At 48.5% G+C, this 20,123-nt stretch overlaps 1 protein-coding gene across 5 annotated transcripts in view; it reads right to left on the bottom strand.

The window, feature by feature from the left end:
* Positions 1 to 14,955, bottom strand: part of IQSEC3 (IQ motif and Sec7 domain ArfGEF 3) — a 103,861-nt gene extending 88,906 nt beyond the window's left edge. For all 5 annotated transcript variants that reach the window (XR_002135809.3, XR_002135808.3, XR_002135810.3 and 2 more), the window contains exon 1: positions 14,258 to 14,955. Coding sequence is in view for 2 of the 5 variants with exons in the window: in XM_019711319.3 (XP_019566878.2) it covers positions 14,258 to 14,811 (554 nt within the window). In the remaining 3 variants the exon portion in view is untranslated. The remainder of the gene's footprint in view (positions 1 to 14,257) is intronic.
* Between the last annotated feature and the right edge of the window lie 5,168 nt (positions 14,956 to 20,123).

Raw genomic sequence — 20,123 nt, 5'->3', positions numbered from 1 at the left:
TGTAGATTCATGGCAACACTGTGAAAATAACTGATTTTGTTTTGTGGAATGTACCTCAGCATTGGCCTTCATTCTATGGGAAATGTGGGTTCAACTCTGTACCCTCAAAGAGGCCCCTCGATGCCTCTCTTTTTCCTCCCAAAATAAGAAACCAACTAACTCATGGGGCAAAAATTGTCATCTGGAAGAAACGTTAACTATTTTACGACCACCTCTATTTAACTATTTTTTCCACCACTTCATCAATGGAGAAGTGATACCAAACTGACACCCTCCCCCACATCCCAAACAAAACAAAAACTGTCAACCAGTTATTTTATCCTTTTTACGGCAGAATTGCCTTGTGGTCAATGAGTTATGGGGCGAAAATGTTTGCAGTAAATACATCCGTCCATGGCAAAGATGCTACCATGAAAGTACCTAGAACCTCCCCTCAACCCTGCCAGCCATGGTGACAAGTAAAAAGTCCCCACACATTTCCACACACGACCTGGTGGGTTTGGAAATCTCAGCTGAGAGTCTCTTACAAGATTTGCTGCACCCCTGCACTCTCCTGCCCTGCCTACCCCCCATGTTGGCTTTGATCAGACCTCAGAGGACACTCCCTGCACACACCTCGCTGGGTCCCTGTGCTGGCTCTTGCCTCTGCCAGGAATGCCCCTCCACCTTGCAGAGCACTGCCTCCTCCTGTCTTTGCTCAGGTGTTATCTTCTCAGTGAGGCCTTCCCAGGGGATCCTGTTTGAAATTGTTTAAAACCCTTTACTGCCAGGCCCCCTTCTCTGTTTTATTTTTCTCCAGAGCACTGACCCCATCAGATGTTCTATATGTATTAATTATTAACCTTGTTTATTTTTGTCTGTATGCTTCATGAAAAGTTTTGGGGGTTTTGATTCATTGCTGTACCCCAGTGCCTGAAATAGTAACTGGTACACAGTAGATAATCAACATTTGCTAAGTGAAAGAAAAGCTACAGACGCCATGAACATAAATTTGAACAGAGAAGAAAACAAGCACTTTTGAATTGTGGCAATAAAGAATTCATTTCATTCTTCGCGAGGACTGGCATATGCTCGGCCTGGGGTGGTTAAGTAAGGGGAGAAGCTACGAGAATCTCAATTTATTTCTCAGATCAGGAAGAGTTCCTGAAGGAGATGGGATTTTAGGACTCACCTTCAGCTCATTTTGCGCCAGATTATAACACCCTGACAGCTCCCCTAAGGAAGGGAACAAAAGTAAGCCACGCTAGAAGATTGGTGCAAGGTTTTTAGGCTGGGAAGCACAGTGGATGAAGCTTATTTCTACTGTAATTTACACGTCTGTAGGGTACTACAGCAGCAAGTCAGCACCTGCAGGGCCACGTTCAAATAGAGCCTCTCAATAATGTCTGCCCACTCCTACCCCTGGTCATACAGAGGCAGGCTGTCCAGAGCTTGCCTTCCAAACTCTCAGCAGATAAGAAGAAAGGACCTAGATTCACAGTCATACAATGGAATATTTTGCAGCTATTAAAAAGAATGAGACAATTTTTCCTACTAAAGATGGAAAGAGCACCAAGATAGATTATTAGGGGGAAAAAGCAAGGTGCAGAACAGCATATAGTATGCTACCAGTTGTGTAAAATGAAAAAAGAAAAAATATATATATATAATATGTGTTATATATACACACACATACACCCCCCACACACACACATACACTTGAATGTACATAGAATTCCCTGGAAGGATACATGAGAAATTGCGAACAGCCGTTGCTGGTGGGGTGGCAGTGGGGGTGAGAGGGTTGGAAATGGGTGGGAAGACACTTTTCACTGTAAACTCTTGTATCTTTTAAATGTTGTAATATGTCAATCAATGTACTACCTATTTGAAAAGAGTACATTGAGTTAAAAAGAAAAAAAAAGAAAAAAAAAAAGAACACAACCAGGCTGACAAAACTAAAACCAATAGGGTCATGGGAACAGTTCGGCATTTTTGGTGTTTAAACAAAAGCCACCTGGGGGCCGGCCCGGTGGCTCAGGCGGTTAGAGCTCCGTGCTCCTAACTCCGAAGGCTGCCGGTTCGATTCCCACATGGGCCAGTGGGCTCTCAACCACAAGGTTGCCAGTTCAATTCCTCGAGTCCCGCAAGGGATGGTGGGCTCTGCCCCCTGCAACTAAGATTGAACACAGCACCTTGAGCTGAGCTGCCTCCCGGATGGCTCAGTTGTTGGTTGGAGCATGGGCTCTCAACCACAAGGTTGCCAGTTCAATTCCTCGAGTCCCGCAAGGGATGGTGGGCAGCGCCCCCTGCAACTAAAATTGAACACGGCACCTTGAGCTGAGCTGCCGCTGAGCTCCCGGATGGCTCAGTTGGTTGGAGTGCGTCCTCTCAACCACAAGGTTGCCGGTTCGACTCCCGCAAGGGATGGTGGGCTGTGCCCCCTGCAACTAGCAACGGCAACTGGACCTGGAGCTGAGCTGCGCCCTCCACAACTAAGACTGAAAGAACAACAACTTGAAGCTGAACAAAACCCTCCACAACTAAGATTGAAAGGACAACAATTTGACCATTGTTCCCCAATAAAGTCCTGTTCCCCTTCCCCAATAAAATCTTAAAAAAAAAAAAAAAAAAAAAAAAAAAAAAAGCCACCTGCCCAAGTACATGTGGCCTGAAGTCAGAGGACAGAATCCTTCAAGTAGAAAGAGTCCAGGGGCATTAGCTATCTGTCCTGTCTGTGGCCCCGGAGCTAAGAAAACCATTGGGTTCCCAGTTGCTATCCAGAGCCAGGCAGGGTCAGAATTTGCATGGTTGGGGCAGGCAGGGAGTTTGGGGGCAGGGATCTGGCCATACCCCCCTGGACCCCATAGCTCACTCCTGGATCCTAAAAGAGCTGTGATGAGATGAGATCAGAGACCCACAAAGCCATGTGGAGCAGGAAGGCGTAGGTGTGTTCCCCTGAAAGAAAAGAAGACTGGAAGAGGGGGAGCTAATGGACAGAAAGGCCAGGGAAGGAAGTATGACTGTCTTCAGATACTTGAGGGGCTGCCAAAGAAGGAAGGAGAAGTCCTGTTCTGAGTCCTCTGGAAGACAGAGGAAGGTAAGGATGCTCTCTGCCTTCAAAAAGCACTGTCGGGCCCAGTTTTTGCCAGAGGGTTCCGAAAATACCAGCAACTACTCCAGACCTCACTGTGCACCAGGCACTTTGCTGGCTTGGTGATTTTTTTGGCATTACCTCTTAGTTTACACAGCAGTCCTATGAAATTAGTACTAATTGTACCCCCATTTTACAGATGAGAAAACCAAGGTTGGCACTGTCACTGCTCAAGACCACACAGCAAATGCATGACCGAGTCAGGATTCAAACCCAGGGCCACATTCTGAACTCTTATGCTTCATCATAGGTTGGCCCAGAATTCTAAGATCATGTGATCCTCTAAAACACGAACATAAATACGGGAAGGCACCTCTTGCTGAGGTGTCCTGGGACAAGGCAGTCTAGGGGAGGTGGATGCTGAGTAAAAACTGGACCTCGGTGACACCGTCCTGATCCCTTATCCTTAGTCACGACCCCCCTAGACCCCTTCTTCTCCCTTTCTTCCTCAAAGGGAATCCACTCAAAAGCAGCCAGGGCCGGGACCGAGCAAGGCCTGGGAAAGAAGCGCACATCAGCCCCGAGGGCGCGCACCCTGAAAGGAGGGTGACAGGGTCTTGGTTTGGGGCCCGGGAGGACGCCAGGGTGCCAAGCGGCGGCAGGAGCAACAGGACCGGGTGGTGACACAGCCCCGAAGCCTCCTCCCCTCCCCTCCCCTCGTTCCTGGGCGAGGGCGGGCGGCGGCGCCGGGGTACTCCCAGACGCCGTGGGCGGGCATGCGGGTGCGCGCCAGGCTGAACCTGCAAGGGCGCGGGGGCGGGAAAAGACCGGGGGAACAGCCACACTCCGGAGACCGGCTGGGTGCGGGGTCCGCGGCAGCGCGGGTGGGAGAGGGGGCGGGGGACACAGGGGAACGGCGGGAGGAGAGAGAGCGCCGGGCGCCGAGGCCCCGCAAAGCCGGCAGGGGCGCCGCAGCCCCTCCTCTCCCTCCCGCCCCCGCTCCCCTCTCGACAGGCGCCGCGGGAGCCCCACCAGAGCCTGAAGGGCCAGGTGTGGCGCGAGGCGGGGACCGCGCCAAGACTGCGCTTTGAGAGCGTGTGACTCAGCACCGCCACGCTCGGCGGGGGTGCGGGAGCGGGAGCGCGAGCGCCGGGCGGCGGGCGGCCGTGGCGTGAGGCTTCCCCGCGCTGGGGGCCCGCCCCGCGGGGATGTGCGGAGGGGCGCGTGGGCCGGGAGATTCCATCCTGGTTGTCAGCAGCTCGCCAGCCCGCCCACACAGCCGCGAGCCTGACTCCGCGATCCCTCCCCACCGAGAAGCCCCCGGGGACGCGGCCAGAGGAGGAAGGACTTTCCCCAGGCTCTCTGAGCGAGTTTGGGGGGCAAAAGGCGGGGGAGGAGACTCGAGGCGGGAGGGGGCTGGATCCTGAGCTCTGCCTTCCTGCTGCTCCTGGATTTTACTCATTAATGGCCCGAGGGAGCCCAGTGGAAATCTCTAGAGTATTTAGAGTTGGAAGACCCTGCAGAATTCACCTCATCCTTCCTGGACCTGCAGGGCAGCGCCACCCAGCACCGGACCCACAGGGATCTGTCTTTTTCTATTTTTTCTTGAAAGAAAGAGTAAATTAAATCTCCCTCGGTCCCCCATCCTGAGCTTCCTTTCTAAGACATCATTTGGAAGTCACTTTTCACATCTAATCTTGGTCCTTCGTTCTGCAGCAACCTCTTCACAGCTCTGCTTTGCCACAGACTTGGTGAGCTGAGGGAAGAGAGAGGCAAAAAGTGCTTCTTCCCGTTGGGCCAGAGAAGGGAAGGGGTTTGCTCCAAGCTTACACTTTGGGGTCTGTGAGGGTGGCACGGGATTTGGGAGAACTGGCTTCTTGGTGGCGTCCAGCTGCTTGGAATGATAGTATCCCCAACGAGTGCCTTCCCTGCCTGTGGAATTCCCTCTGGCCTTCCTTGATGGGCTTTTATGAGTTAAGTAGCTCCAAGACTGTCAAAGATGCAGATGAGCCCCTTTGGAAGCTTCCAGGATCTGTCTGTAAAGACCAGGCTGTACACAGGAAGCACTGAAACTAGACATAGGCAAGAGAGTCCCAACTGCTTTGTAGACTTTTTGTTGCTGTTGCTGTTTTAACGTAATGAAAATTGTGGTTGATAGTCTCATTTATCAAGGAAGAAATTATGGAATTTCCTTGCCTCTGCCTGGGGTAGAGGTGCATTTCTGATTGGAGGCAGGGAGACAGCTGGTTTAACCTGAATCGTCCAGAGTCCTGAGAGGTCATGTGGCGCCAGGCTCTGGCCACAGTTAGGCCAGGTCAGGTGCAGGGACACCACACTGCAGTGTGCGGTACATCTAATGCATCTCCCTGCTGTTAGGTAGCCGAGCTTCCAAAGGCCATCGCTCAATAGAGAATCCCAGATGCCCCACCCCTGCACCCACCCAGTCTCCAGGCAGCCTTCTTCCCAGGAGCTCACAGCCTTCAGAGATCCATCTCCTTCTTGCTTGAGACAGAGTGAGGGATAGAAAGCCTGGAGTATAGACATTGTAGACTCACCCCATTTTACAGAGGGGAAGACTCGGGAGAAACTGGCCAGCCAAGAAAGATGAAACAAGCCATGCAGAAAAAGGGAATCCCGAGTCCTGACAGGGTGACAGACTGGGGTGTCATGGGGAGGCCTATGCTGAGATTTTCTGTGAGGCCCACGCATCTTTTGTGTGGTGTGGGTTGTCATCCATCTCCCCCAACCTGTCAGTAACGCACTCACCCATACGCAGCCGTCCCCACTCGGTCCCCCCCACACATCCAAACCATACACACCCCCACTCACCCTCCTGTCAGTGTCCTAACATTTCCGTGAACAGAGCTGACACTGCCTAGGAGAGAAATAGGAAGAAAAGACCTGAAGCCTGGGTGTTGGTTCCTGGAGAGTATCCAGGCCAGATGGTGACCCCAGGATCCAGCTCTCTCTCCTCAGTGTCTTTCCACCTGGAGACATGGCCATAATTTAGGTTCCCTTTCCCTCCCATCGTCGTAGACCCATTGCCCATTTCTAGTTCAACTCGCTGACAAGGCTGTGTGTGTGTGTAGGGGGGGGGTGTGTGGAGAGACTGGGATGAAACACTCAGAGTACTTTTTCATGCTTAATAATATAGCTTCCCAGGCGGAAGACTGGACTGGTCAGAGGCAAGCACAGAGGGAGAGGAGGGCTGTCCGTGCTCACAGATAGAGTTGAGGTCAGATCTGTTAGCGGGGAGAAGCACCCTCACTGCCCAAGCAGACTTAGAGCTGAGCTTCTGATCCAGGTTTCACACAGGCTCTGCTGCAGAAACTGTGCTGAGGGGCCTAAGCACACCCTGCCTGCCCAGTGGGGCCCCCTGTCAGCTGAGATCTTCTTCAGTCCTGACACTCTCCTCTCCCTCCACCCGGATAAGCTGGCCTGGGCCCTATGTCCTAAGAGTTTATTCATACAAGCAGTATTTATCAAATACCTCCTAGATGTTGAGTTAGCGTCTCATCGCCCATCTTTAGGCCCATGCAACACCATCCTCTGCTGCCTGCTAGCCCTTCCTGCCCACAACTTCCGGCCCCATAGCAAACCCCAAGAGAGTTGTGTGAAATTTTCCACCCCGAAAATTACTTTAAGATCCTAGAAAGGATCAAAAGAGCTTACCAAGCACCAGAATGCTCCCTAAATTCCTTTTACACAGGAAGCTCATTGGGAAAGTGTCCCTTCTACAGTCCAGATAATTACTTTTCCAAAAGAAGCCAATATGAGAGTGTCCTGGGTCCCCCCGCTGTGCTTGCCAGATCCAGGCAAGGCAGTTCCAAGTCCCTGTAAATATAGCAGCGATAACGATCATTTAGGCTCTTGACAGTCTTCCTGGGGGGCTCTGCCCTTAGTCAACTGGTGTCTCCATGGCACCCTTCCCCCACTTAGCAAATCCGCTGTTAGACATGGCTCAGATAAACTCTTTCATGCTGAAATATGAGGATGATATAGCTAAATGTGTTGTTTTCCTCCTGTCCTGGGGTAATTTGCATTTTAACAAGGGGATAACCTTGAAGTACCCAAAGGAATCCCTAATGGTGGAAAATCTGGTATAGGCAAGATATTCTAGAAGGAAGGCAGAGAGACTGGGTCCCCTGAGCCCCCATAGCTAGCTGTGCATTTGGCCCTGCACGTCCACGGAGCCATCCTGACTGGTTCTCTTGGTCCGTCACTATAGATTGTTAAGAGCCCTGGGTGAAGAATTCTAGTTCTAGTTCTGCCATTAACTAGTTTGGAAGTACCAGTCACTTCTGTCTCAGGCCATAGTTTTCTCATTTGCTAAAGGAGAAGTTTGGACCAAATGACCTTCTACAGGACCTTTCCAGTCTTGACATTTGCCTGACTCCCCAGAGGGGCTGCAGGACCACAGTCCACCTCCTAAAGCCCTGCAGCCCCTGCAGCTGTTGCCTGGAGGAAATGGCCTGATGGCAGCACAGAAAATGACAGGGACTGGGACGGGCCGCCCGCCTGCCAGGGACAAGAGGCCCTGCGCATGCACCGGCCATGCAGTTACATAACCCTCCGGATGGGATATTCCAAAGAGCAACAGCAAAACAGCCTGCCTCATCCCACACGCCCGGTGCCCCAACAGTGCACGCACAGCAGTCTCCCTACGGTGGCCTCACAGCCACAGACACCCTGGGAGAGAAGTTTAGAAGCCCCCCATCTTTTCTTTTCCAAGTGTTATGTTTTCCCTACAAGGTATTTCATCTGAGAAAGTCCTTATGTTCTCTAGGCTTGACCACAGAAAGCAGAGTCTTCCCCTAACCCGCCCCCCACGAGCAACACCAAAACCCCCACAACAATGCATCAGGCCTCTCCTTTTCTTGGTCCCTCTCTGCTGTCCTTCCTAGCTTTCTGACCTCAGAGTCCTGCAAACAGCAGGCCTACCCTTCCATCCTTAGGATGGAAGAATTTGGGGAAATGGATTTAGCTTTCATTCTTTTCAAGTGGGAGGCATTCTCCTGGTTCAGGCTCCATCTCTCCCATCCTCCCCTTTTGTCCTTGACAAGTCCATTTACTAGATGAGACTGTAGTTTCACCATTTAGAAAATGGGGAAGATCATGCTTATCACTGTGGGGCACTGGAGTCCTGGGAACTCAGATCCTTTTAATGTCCTTAAGAAGAGTACAAGTCATCTTAAAATGCAACAGATGAGATTGAAGTTGGGCTTAGGGGAAACTCCCAAGCTATCAAGTTGTGAGCCCTCATCACAGATCTCCAGTGGACGGTGGATTCGTCCTGCCTGGCTGCATTTCAGTGTGAGCTCCACATGCAGGTATGTGGAATAGCCTAGATGCGCATTGTCCTGAGGAAGGGGGCAGATGTGGAAAGAGCACAGGTACAAAGCTGGTCTGGAAGCAGGGAAGGAATCCTGAACCTGGATCCCAGTCTATTGCTGTGGTCTGACTGTTGGAGCCCTGGGCCCTGGGTTTGCTACCTGTAGAAATACTGCAGTCTACTGAGCACGTACTTTATGCCTGGAACGGTACTAAGCAAATGATACTGTCTAACTTTTAAACTTGACAACGACCCTTTAAAGTATATATTACCTCTCATTTTATAAATGAATAAACAGAGGCTCAAAGGAGATAAATAATGACTGTGAGACCTCATGCGGGTCGCTGGTAGAACAGGACTCATACCCAGCCCATGTTCTTAACCACCCAGATCAGGAAAATTCTGTGATTCTATGGTTTCCTGAAGTTCCTCTCAGCCTGAAAAACCTAATGTCTCCCTCACTGTGCTCCTGATCCTTTTTTGTTTATGTTTGTGTGTTAATTCCCTCATTGCTTGAAATGGAGGCGACTACCCTTTTCCTCCGTGGAAACAAGGAACCCTTTGCAGCCTGTGTGGGAACCTGCACTTTGTGCTTTTCCAGAAGCAGAGGAAGGAGCTGCAGTGGCCCAAGCCTCAAAAATCCTGCCAGATGGCTTTGCATTTGGGGATCTGCCAGTTGCGATGAGGGTGTCCCCAGGACCTCTTACTAAGAAACCTCTTACTAAGCTGCTGCTGCCCTCTGTCCGGGGTCACTGAGAGCATGTTTGAGCCCCAGTGAAGAAATGTTCAGGCTCCCCAACAAAACCAATCTGTCTAAAAATCTTTACACGGGACCTAAATTCAGGATCCAAGTGTCTTTCCAGACCATGGGTGGAGCTGTGTAGCCCAGCTCTCCCCTCCGTTTTCATGTCGCTCTATCTTTCATTGGCTCTCCACCCAGACCTGACCCCAGCTGCCTTTTTTTCATGAGTGACCTTTGAAACTCAGGCTGCACAGAGATTTGCTGAATCAGCAGGACCAACTGCTGTTCCTCTTGCTTGGTTTCAGGCCAAGGGGGAATGTTCGAGGATGACTTTGTGAGGCCCCGTGGGTCTAGGAAGGGCTCCGGAGTAAGGAAGGGGAGCCGGGGTGGAGCACGGCCAAGGGGCTGGTGGAGGAAGACCAGAGTTTCCCCAAAGCCAAGAGTGACTTGTTTCTCTTGAATTGTGTTCTTTTTGGGTGAAAGGCAGGGGAGAGCAGCAGTCTGGGCCCTTGGAAAGGCAGGGGACAGCAAATCTTTATAAGTGCCTACTCCATGCGAGCTTCCAGGTGAGCAAAAAGACACACACCCCCTTCTCTCAGTGAGCCTTCATTCTGGCCCCATTTTCCAGCTTCCCAGCTAAAAGTCCTCTCTTTGCTGGGGACAGGGGAAGGCAAGGAAAGGCAGGTTGGTGAGCATTGGCCATAATGCTGTTTCTTCAGCAGCCAGGCTTTCCAGGCACGAGATAGAAAAGGATCCTAAGGAGTGAGGCTCTCCTTACCCTGTTGAGAGGGTTTTGCCTGGTGGGATGGGGTTAGGGTAGTGGGGGGCTATACAGTCAGAAGATGGGATGAAATGCACATGCAGTCCAGATAGCTCTGTGCATTGGACCTTCCGGGCTCTGTCCCCTGTCCAGCTCTCCTGGGCTCTTTCTGTTCCTGATAGAAACCCTTGACTCCAACCAAGAAAACCTTCTTTGTGTGCTCTGAACGTGATTTGTATGCTCACCCTTGTCACCCTGTTCTTTTCTGATAGAGGGTAGCTCTAGGCAACTGCAATCTGCTTATACCTGTTTAGATGTTTCCAGATATGTGTTTCCCATATGTTAAACCGGGACTGTTTGCTTCTTTCCTGTCCTTCCACAGCACAGAGTGCAGGGATTTGAATGGGCTGGACACTTGCTACAATAGACTTGACTGACTGACAGACCCTTCATACTCTGTCTGCAGCTCCCAGGACGGCCCAGGCATGAGCTGCATTTCCAAGCTAAGACACCTACTCCAGTTAGCATCTTAGATAACAGGGTACGAAGCACATGCAATGATCTTCCAGCCCTCAGTCACTATGAGACCATGAAGCTCAAAAGATGACCCAAGATTTATTTTATGCTGAAAGGATGGGAGTAAAGAGGAGGAGACTTCCTTATGCAGCTTATGTAGAAGCAAAGGACAGAAAGAAGAAAATATGGGAGCAAGAAATTGTGTGGGGGGAGGGAAGGGAAATGGAAGGAAAAAGGGAAAGGGGGAACCAGTGAGGAAGAGGAAGTGTATAGAAGGAAACAAGAGAGGAAGCAAAAGAGCACAGGAGTTACTGAGCCGTTCAGACTTCATGGCCACTTGGAGGTGAGGAGTCTGAGGTAGGAACTAACTTTGAATTATGATGCAAGAATGTTGCCCAGCCTCCATTAATGCTCTGCCCATGGGCTCGGGGACACAGGCAAGCCCTGGTATCCACAGGTTCTAAATGTGTGGCTGGGTGGGTGGGCTCAAACAGAGAAGCTGTGGTCATACTGAAGCCAGTAGCTTCAGGTAGGGTCATGTGCTTCCGTGGTAAGGAGGCGACTTTGCCAGGTCGAGCTGAGGCTCTGGCTCCAGCCAGGAAAGGGATCATCAATTCTGTAGATGCTGTGAGCCTTGATTGAAAAACTAAAGAGGAGGAAGCTAAGATCGCTGCTTTCATTACGAGGGAAAAGCAGTGGGGGCTGGAGCTTAGCAAGAGCCACGAAGCATGTAGAAAGAGAATTTTAACCCCTCGAGCGTCTTTCTTCTGTAGTATCTCTGCACTCATCCATCCCCACATCGTTGCTTCCTTGGCTTGACCTCCAAGGCCTTTCTGTCTCCCTCAGCTGAAGGGGGGAGAGAGGCCAGCCTGCATAGTAATGCAGATCTGATGACAATTAAACAATCCTTTATTTCCCAGTCCCAGGTTCCCCAGGGTTCCTGCCTTTCCTGGATTTGGGCAGGAAGAAGAGTTCTGGGGCTAAGAGACAAACCATGTGATGAGATAAGACATTTAACACCATGCCTGGCCCCTGGTAACTCTCACCCACCCCTCAGCAACCTCACCGGGGTAGCATTCTCACTATAATGAGGCTGGAGAAGGGAAAATAAGGAATGAGAAAAGATTTCAGTGAAATTATAACCCGAAGACCCCCTCTGCCATCTCTTCCTTCGACTTCGGCCCCCCCAGTAGAGAACTGATTCAGCACGGAGCTCCCCAGGAGAAATACCAGGGAGAGGGCTGCTGGCTCTGCTCTTCTCCTCACCTCACCCTGTCGATGGAGATCTCTCCCTGCCTGCTGGCTGCATCTAGCTCTGCACCATTGAAAGGCATGGGCAGAGAAGGACTGACATACAAAATGGGGGTCATCAGTAGAGAGCAGGGTGGGGCCAAACGTAGTCAGCAAAGATGATTCCATCCTGAGGTTCTGTGGGGGAAACTTGGGTTGAAGTTAGGCAAAACAGTGGGGAGAAATGGGTGGTCCAAAAGGCACAAAAGGCATTGGGCAAGCCAAGACGCCCATGATTTCACATCCAAGAGGAGAGAGAGCTGCAGGGAGGATATGAGGCATGCATGTCCAGGCCTAAGCTCTAAATCTCTGGGTGTCCAGACTTGGGACGCAGGAGAAAAAGCTGGAGAATCTGGAGAAATGAAGGAGCTACTGGTGGTATTAACTGCTTAGTTCCTGGTACAACTTCCTAAGTGAGAGATTTCCAACAACTTCCACTCTCCTCCACCATTCTAATTCTTTCTTATTTTTGTTCTCTCCTGGGAAGCAGAAGCAGGACAAGGGAGAAGGAAAGATGGTGGTTCCTTTCTGGTTTTGCCATGTGAGGCTGGATAGGAATCCAGGTAATTCCTAAATCCCTGAATTCCTAGCAAGAGCACTTGGGCAAGAGAGTTGGGACTCTCTAAGCCACTGGGAGTGTGTGTGTGTGTGTGTGTGGGGGGGGTCACAGCAAAGTCCTCATCCAAGAAAAAAATCTTTCTTCAACCCTTCTTGCCTGCACAGTCCTCTGAAGGGATCCAAACAAAGTGGGATGCAGTGGAAGAAAAGGAGACACCAAAGGCCATGAAGAGAGGAATCGAGTGAAGAACCATCATTACCAGGAAGCTGTGGCTGCCCCCAGGGAAATGGAATGGCATAATTCTTTCCCCTTATCTGGGGAAAAAGCCACATGGTATCTTGGACCTTTTGATGAGCTATGGGCACGAGGGAAAACTGTCTTTCTGCTTTTTATGCTAGATAAGGAAAGAAAATGGTGAAATTCAAGGAAGAGTAAATGAGCCATTGAGGGAGCTGAGGGAGAAAAGTGCATCTTTTGGGGGTTTCAATTAAATGTTTTAGGTCTGCTAAGTCAGATCATCCTAGATCTTTCCCCCTAGGATCCCATGGTAACATGGAAGCTAACATGTCCTGACCCAACTTCTCTAACTCTACAGTAGATGTGAGGAGAAAATGAGTTTTTAAGAAGTACATCAAATCTTCACAAGTATCCCCAGACCTAAAGCACGCCAAGACTGGGTGAAATTGAGATCCTTGACTCTCCTTGCTCCTCCTCCCCTCTAACCCAAAGCCTTCAGCAGCAGCAGCAGCGTCAGATTCTGACCAGGTACTGATTTCCCCTGAGCTGTTCTTCCATGCAGTTCTCCCATCCCCTGTCCAACCAAAGAAAGGAAGCTGACATGTCACCGCCTTCCCAATACAGAGGAGAGAATATTCTAGTCCCCTTTCATCTCTTCTTCCCTTATTCTTAGTTCATGGATGTTGGGAATAAAGAAAGCTTCCAGTCCTAGAGTCCCTCATGGGAGGTTAATTAGCATATTTCTCTCAGGACTCAACATGAGACTCCAGTTATCGCCAAAGAACCAAAAGGAAACAAGGTTTGCAATTACCAGCCTTAACAGAGGGACTTAAACAGGAATTACATTCAATTACCAACTCCATTTGCCAACTATCTCTGTCATCATTGTTCCCTTTCCACGACTGCCAAACACCCTGGACAGAAACCCTCCTTGAGTCAGAGGAAAAAGCTCCGACCAGACTGAGTCCTCACACGATAACTGAGTCTCCCATTGTCTTGGTGGGTTGTTACCTTGCACCCTTTGGTTCTATGTGGATTCATGAGAAAGGCACCACTCAGGTCAGAGCAGAGTAAGCATCCCTAAATGAGCCCCCCCTTTGACTCCCACTGCATCAACTAAAGCGCCAGCTTGTTCCTCTGGAAAAAGCTTTCTCCCACCCTTCATCTTTCTCTACATCCAGGCCCCCCTGTCATCTCACATCATTCCTGCTTTTCAGACTCTTCCTCTGCCTCCTCAATTCCCTCAGAACCCAATTCTACTCTTCCTGGGCCATAGCCCTTTTAAAGCTCTTAGCATACCTCTTTGCCAAGCATTCATCTTTTTCATATCTCACTTTTCATTCAAATAATTTTACTACCCAAACTCCCTTCCAAAATTTTCCTAACTTAAAAGCATTCTTCAGCAGTTCTCTTTTCTTCAGTTTAATCTTCACCCCAACTTCCTCCCAATCTCATCTCCTTTAAAAACTGCCAGTTTCCAATACCCCCAATCACTTAAACCCCATGTATTTCCTCCTTTGTCCCCAAAGATGGTCTGGATACTTTGCCCCAGCACCTCCTAAACCCTGAAACACGGATATCATTTCCTTCGTGCCCCCAGATCTCCTTGACACACTTCTACCCCAGACATCTCCACATCACCCTAGTCCTTCAGACTCAGGTTCACCCGATTTCCCCCTTGCCTCGTCATACCCATCTGCTTCCCTTTCTCCTACCACAACAGTCCCCATCCCTTCTTCCCCACTCACTCGGGTCTCCTGCTCAGGACGCCCTTGCTGAGGGCAGCGGGGGATTTGTGCTGAAGGAGGGTTCCAGCGGCAGCGCAACAACTCGGGGGACGCTCCTTCTCCTTGTCTGCGACCGCCCCAGGCGCCACCGGGTGCTGGTGGGGCGACTGGGGTGCGTGAGCCCTGCTGCTGGGGCCCGGCGGGGGTTGCACCAGGATCTGTCCGTGGTGCTGAAGCTGTGGCTGCTCCGGCGCAGGCTGTGGCGAAGCGGGTAGGAGCTGTCCGTGGTTCTGGAGCGGTTCCTGGGCCCCAGCGGCGGCGGTGGCAGCAGTGACTGGGATAGCCGGCAGCGGGGCTGGCGACGGGGGGACGAGCCCGGGCGGAGGCTGGGCTTGCAGCAGCTGCTGGTGCTCCCACAGGCTTCGGTTCTCGGCGCTTAGCTCGTCCAGCCGCCGCTCCAGCTCGTCGATGCGCTGGCGCTGGGTGTGGATGAGGCTCTGCTGGTTCTGCACGATGGCCGTGAGCTCCTTGAGGTAGAGCACGGCACGCACCGGATTCTCTAGCAGGCTCTCCATGCCGCCCGCCGCCTCCTGCGCCCTGCCTGCGCCTCGGCGGGCGGCGGGGAGCGCGAGGGCGCGCAGGAGCCGAGCAGCCCCAGCGATCCGCTCGCTTCCCTCTCCTGCGGGCCCAGCCGCCCTCCCCGCCGCCGGCGCCGCGTCACCGCCACACATTCACACACGCACTGAGGGGCGGGACCGCGGCGCCACGGCCCACCTACCCACCCTCCCAACTCCAGGCTTCGTCCTCCCACTTCCCGGCTTCGTGAGGAGTCTCGGCTTCCTGCAGGGCTGACAGAAGAGGAGGGGGGCGAGTGAGAGTGTGGGCAGGGGAGCAGGATACACGAAGAAGAGCTGGGGTGGATAAGATAAATCCAGAGAGAAAAGGAAAGCGGGCGAGGCGGAAGTAGAGGTACTGGGGAAGTGCTGTGGGACGGGGAGAAGCAGATAAGGAAAGAGGGAAAGAAGAGGGAGAGGCTGGGAGAACGAGGAAGCAGAAAAAAGGAAGGTGGCAAAAGAAGAGAGAGAGAGATTTAAAAGGAGGAAGTCACGGGCTCTGAAAGGGTCACGAATTATTTTCCCTACGTCCAACCATCCCAGGGGCTGGGGGGCTCATCTTAAAGATCTTCTGAGGAGAGGCTGCCCTTGCCTCTTTTGTACGCAACAACGTATTCTGCTGGGGAATTCTCTGGAACACAGGATCATAAGACTATAAGGGACCTTAGAGACCACCTAGTCCTACTTCTTCGCTCAGCGAAGAGGAAACTTAGAATTGGAACGTCGTTTATGCCGGGTGTTCTCTGGAAATTAGAGCTCAAGACAGTTTTGGCCACTCTGATAGGAACACGAAGTAGATAAACCAGGCCTTCTGTGTCAGAGGCTAATGCTTCCAGAAACTTCTGAAGGGATCATTCTGTTTGAAAAAAAATTTATAAAATTCATACTACTGCCAAACACCAGACTAGGTAGTGGCAAGATAAGGATGACGAGGATAGAATCTTTGGCTTCTTTTTTTTTTTTTTTTTTTTTTAAGATTTTATTGGGGGAGGGGAACAGGACTTTATTGGGGAACAGTGTGTACTTCCAGGCCTTTTTTCCAAGTCAAGTTGTTGTCATTTCAATCTTTGTTGTGGAGGGTGCCGTTCAGCTTCAAGTTGTTGTTCTTTCAGTCTTAGTTGTGGAGGGCGCAGCTCAGCTCCAGGTCCAGTTGCCGTTGCTAGTTGCAGGGGGCACAGCCCACCATCCCTTGCGGTACTTGAACCGGCAACCTTGTTTGTGGTTGAAGGTCGCACTCCAACCAACTGAGCCATCCAGGAGCTCAGCGGCAGCTCAGCTCAAGGTGCCTGTTCAATCTTAGTTGCAGGGGATGGAGCCCACCATCCCTTGCAGGAGTCGAGGAGTTGAACCGGCAACCTTGTGGTTGAGAGCCCACTGGCCCATGTGGGAATCAAACTGGCAGCCTTCGGAGTTAGGAGCATGGAGCTCTAACCGCCTGAGCCACCGGGCTGGCCCGAATCTTTGGCTTCTTGAAGCTTATGATTAAGTATGTGAAACAGGTAATAAATATTTAATTTCAATATACAGTGGTGGTTGTAAGTGGTAAGATAGGGATATGCCCAGAGTGCTGTAGGAGCCCAACAGCGTGGGGATCTGGGGAGGCTTATTGGAGGAAATGACACTTGAAGTGGGAAGGGTTTTCCAGAAAAGGGGAGCAGTATAAGCAAAAGCTCAGAGATATGAATTAGCATGGACTGAAGCACTCAATAATTTCTACAATAAATGTATGTAAAATACCCACTAAGTGCTATGTACTAGGAACTATGCAGGCTACATCTAGTATAGATAATAAATTATAGTTTCTATAATCAACAAGATTACAATTCAGTAGAGTAGATATTGTGTGCACAAAAATAACTAAAATACAAATCAAAATTTCTGTAAGAGCTCTTCAAGCCAAGTGCTATAGAAGTTCCGGGGTGGAAGGTAGAAGTTGTGTTTGACTATGGGGATCTGATAGGGAGGAGGTGTTATTCAAGCTGGGCCATGAAGGATAGGAAGGATTTCAACAAGTAGAAAGGGGCCAGAAGATCGTGAAGATATGTCAGACACCAGGAGAAGATTAAGGAATGGAAATAGAGCATCTTAGTTTAATCTAATTTGACAGGGAAATGACCCTTTCCTCTGGGCTATGACTGCTTTTAGCATATCTATTGTACTGTTCCATTCGCCACACAGGTGGTCCTTTAGGCTCCCTGGCTACCTGCTGTTCCCCCATGGCAGGCATATCTGTGGATACCGTGTGCCCAGTGAGCAGGCCAGCCAAACCCATTTGGTGCCAGACTTGAATGACCTTATGGGAAAGAGATCTGTGCTCTGCAAATATATTGGTTTTTCTGCACTTGTTATGTGTTTTTATTTTACTTTCTCCCATTTATTTTCCTAGCAGACTTCCTTTTGTAAAGAATGAGTGAAGAAAGCTTATCCACAGCTGAGCCACCAGTAAGGAGAACAGAGCACCCAGGAGGATACTTTGTAACAATCAGTATTCCAGCTGAAGAGTGGAGGTTGGAGGGATGGAATGCGGGCACACAAAAAAATCAAACTTTTCTTCTGAATGTTCTTCGCTTGCTTAGTTGAGTTGTTGTCCAAGAGTTGGATGCTCATAGAGACCAATAATATTCCTGTAAGTGAAACAACCTGCAGCATAATTATCCATGGGGCTTCTTTACATTGCAGATATTTGGGCCCCATATTAGTCCTACTGTGATAGAATCACTAGGAATGGGGCCCAAATGTTTTCGTTTTTAACTGTTTTTTCTTTTATTTAAAAAACATCAACTTTACTGAATTACAATGTACATGTCATAAAATGCACCCACTTTGTGAGCACAGTTCAGTGAATTTTGACAAATATATACACCCATGTAGTCAAAATTATCATTACTACAAAAAGAAACTTCATGGAGAGGCTGGTTAGCTCAGTTGCTTAGAGAGAGGTGCTCTTAACAAGGTTGCCGGTTCAATCCCCGCATGGGCCACTGTGAGCTGCGCCCTCCACAACTAGATTGAAACAATTACTTGGAGCTGATAGGCCCTGGAAAAACACATTTAAATAAATAAAAAAGTTTAAAAAAAGGTAACCTCATGCCATTTTGCAGTCCATTACTCTCATCCTCAGCCTCAGTCAACTGCTGATCTACTTTTTGTCAAGATAAATTAGTTCTGCCCATTTTAGAATTTTATATAAACAGCAACCATACAGTATATACTCTTTTGTGTCTTTCTTTTTCACTCAGCATAATGCTTTTGAGGTTCATCTATTCTGGTATAGGTGTAAATAGTGTGTTCCTTTTTATTTCTGAGTAGTATTCTATGGTATGGATGGATATACCATAATTTATCTCTTCACCAATTGATGGACATTTTGATTGTTTCCACATTTTGGTTATTTTGAATAAAGCTGCTATGATCATTAATGGAGAAGATTTTTGTGTGAACATATGTTGTAATATGTTGTTTCATATGTTTTATATGGGCATATATTTCCATATGTTTTACCTGGAGGAAAAATCTAGAATTGGAATTGCTGAGTCATATACGAAGTAAATATTTAACTTAATAACAAACTGCCAAATTGTTTTCTAAAGTGGTTGTACTATTTTTTATTATCATCATCAATGTATGAGAGGTTCACGTGTTTCATATCCGTGCAAACACTTGGTATTTTTAACCTTCTTTTATTTTATTAACTCAAATGAATAAGTGGTAGTATATTAATATGGTTTAATAAGTGTTTCCCTGGTGACTAATGCTGTTGAACATCTTCTCATGTGCTTATTGGCCATTTGTATATCTTCTTTGCTCACTGTTTCTATTGAACTGCTTGTTTTCTTCTTATTGAGTTGTAAGAGTTCTTTATATATTCTAGAAAGCAGTTTTGGTCAGGTGTATATATTGCAAATATTTTCTCCAGTCAGTGGCTTGCTTTTTCATTTTCTTAACATTGTCTTTTGAAGAGTAAAGGTTTTTATTCTGATAAAGAAAAACTTACCAATTTTTTCTTTTTATATTTTATGCTTTTTGTGTCCTATCTAAAAATTATTTGCCTTTTCCAAAGCTAAAAACATATTCTCCTATCTTTTCTTCTAGAAGTTTTATAGTTTTTGTTTTTATGTTTAGGTCTATGATTCATTTGGGGTTAATTTTTGTGTTTGGTATAAAAAGTTCATTTCTTTCCTAAATCTTTGACAAAATTCATCATTGAAGCCACATCAGCCTGGAGTTTTCTTTGTGGGAAGATTTTTAACTACAAATTCTTTAACAAATGCAGGGCTAGGGCCGGCCAGTTGGCTCAGGGGGTTAGAGTGCAGTGCTCATAACTCCAAGGTTGCCAGTTCGATTCCCCCATGGGCCAGTGAGCTGCGCCCTCCACAACTAGATTGAAAACAATGACTTGACTTGGAGCTGATAGGTCCTGGAAAGACACACTGTTCCCCAATATTCCTCAATAAAAATTTTTTAAAACCCCACAAATACGGGGCTATTTACATATTGTATTTCTTTGTGTATCCATTTTGGTAATTTGTGTCTCTGGTAGGCAGAATGACTTCCCAAAGATGTCTATGTCCTAATCTCCAAAACCTGTGAGTGTATTACCATACATGGCAAAAGCAACTTTAAATGTGTGATTAAATTAAGGGTCTTAAAATGGGAAGATTATCCTGAATTATCTGGTTGGTTCTAATGTAATCACAAGAGTCTATGAGTGAAGCGAGAGTGTCAGAGAGGAGATGTGACAACAGAACAGAGGTCAGAGTGAAGTAATTGCCATCTGGGAAACAGAAGCCAGGAATGTAGGTAGCCTACAGAAGCTAGAAAACGGAGGGAAATAGATCCTCCGACAGAGCCTCCAGAAATGCAGAGAAACCAATATAATCCTGTCAATACCTTGATTTTTGCCAGGTGAAATCCATTTTGGATTTCTGATTTCTGGAACTAAAAGATAATACATTTGTGTTGTTTTTAAGTCACTAAGTTTGTGGTAGTTTAATAGCAGCAATAGGAAATTGATACAAGTCTTCCATAAATGTATCTGCTTCATCTGAGTTGTTAAACTTGTTGGCATGAAGTTGTTCATGATATTTTTCTATTAGCCTTTTAATGTCTGTAGGCTGTGTAGTGGTGTCTCCTCTTTCATTCCTTATATTGGTAATTTGTTTATTTTTAAAAATCAGTCTGGCTAGAGATTTATCTATCTTTATGATATTTTCAAACAACCAGTTTTTGGTGTCATTGATTTTTTTCTATTATTTAATAATTTTCTATTTCAT

This window comes from Rhinolophus sinicus, chromosome 1, assembly GCF_057876585.1.
Source record: "Rhinolophus sinicus isolate RSI-liver-muscle chromosome 1, RSI-T2T, whole genome shotgun sequence".
Lineage (NCBI taxonomy): Eukaryota > Metazoa > Chordata > Mammalia > Chiroptera > Rhinolophidae > Rhinolophus > Rhinolophus sinicus.
The sequence above is the reverse complement of the archived record's forward strand: the minus strand, read 5'-3'. Positions and strand labels throughout refer to the sequence as shown.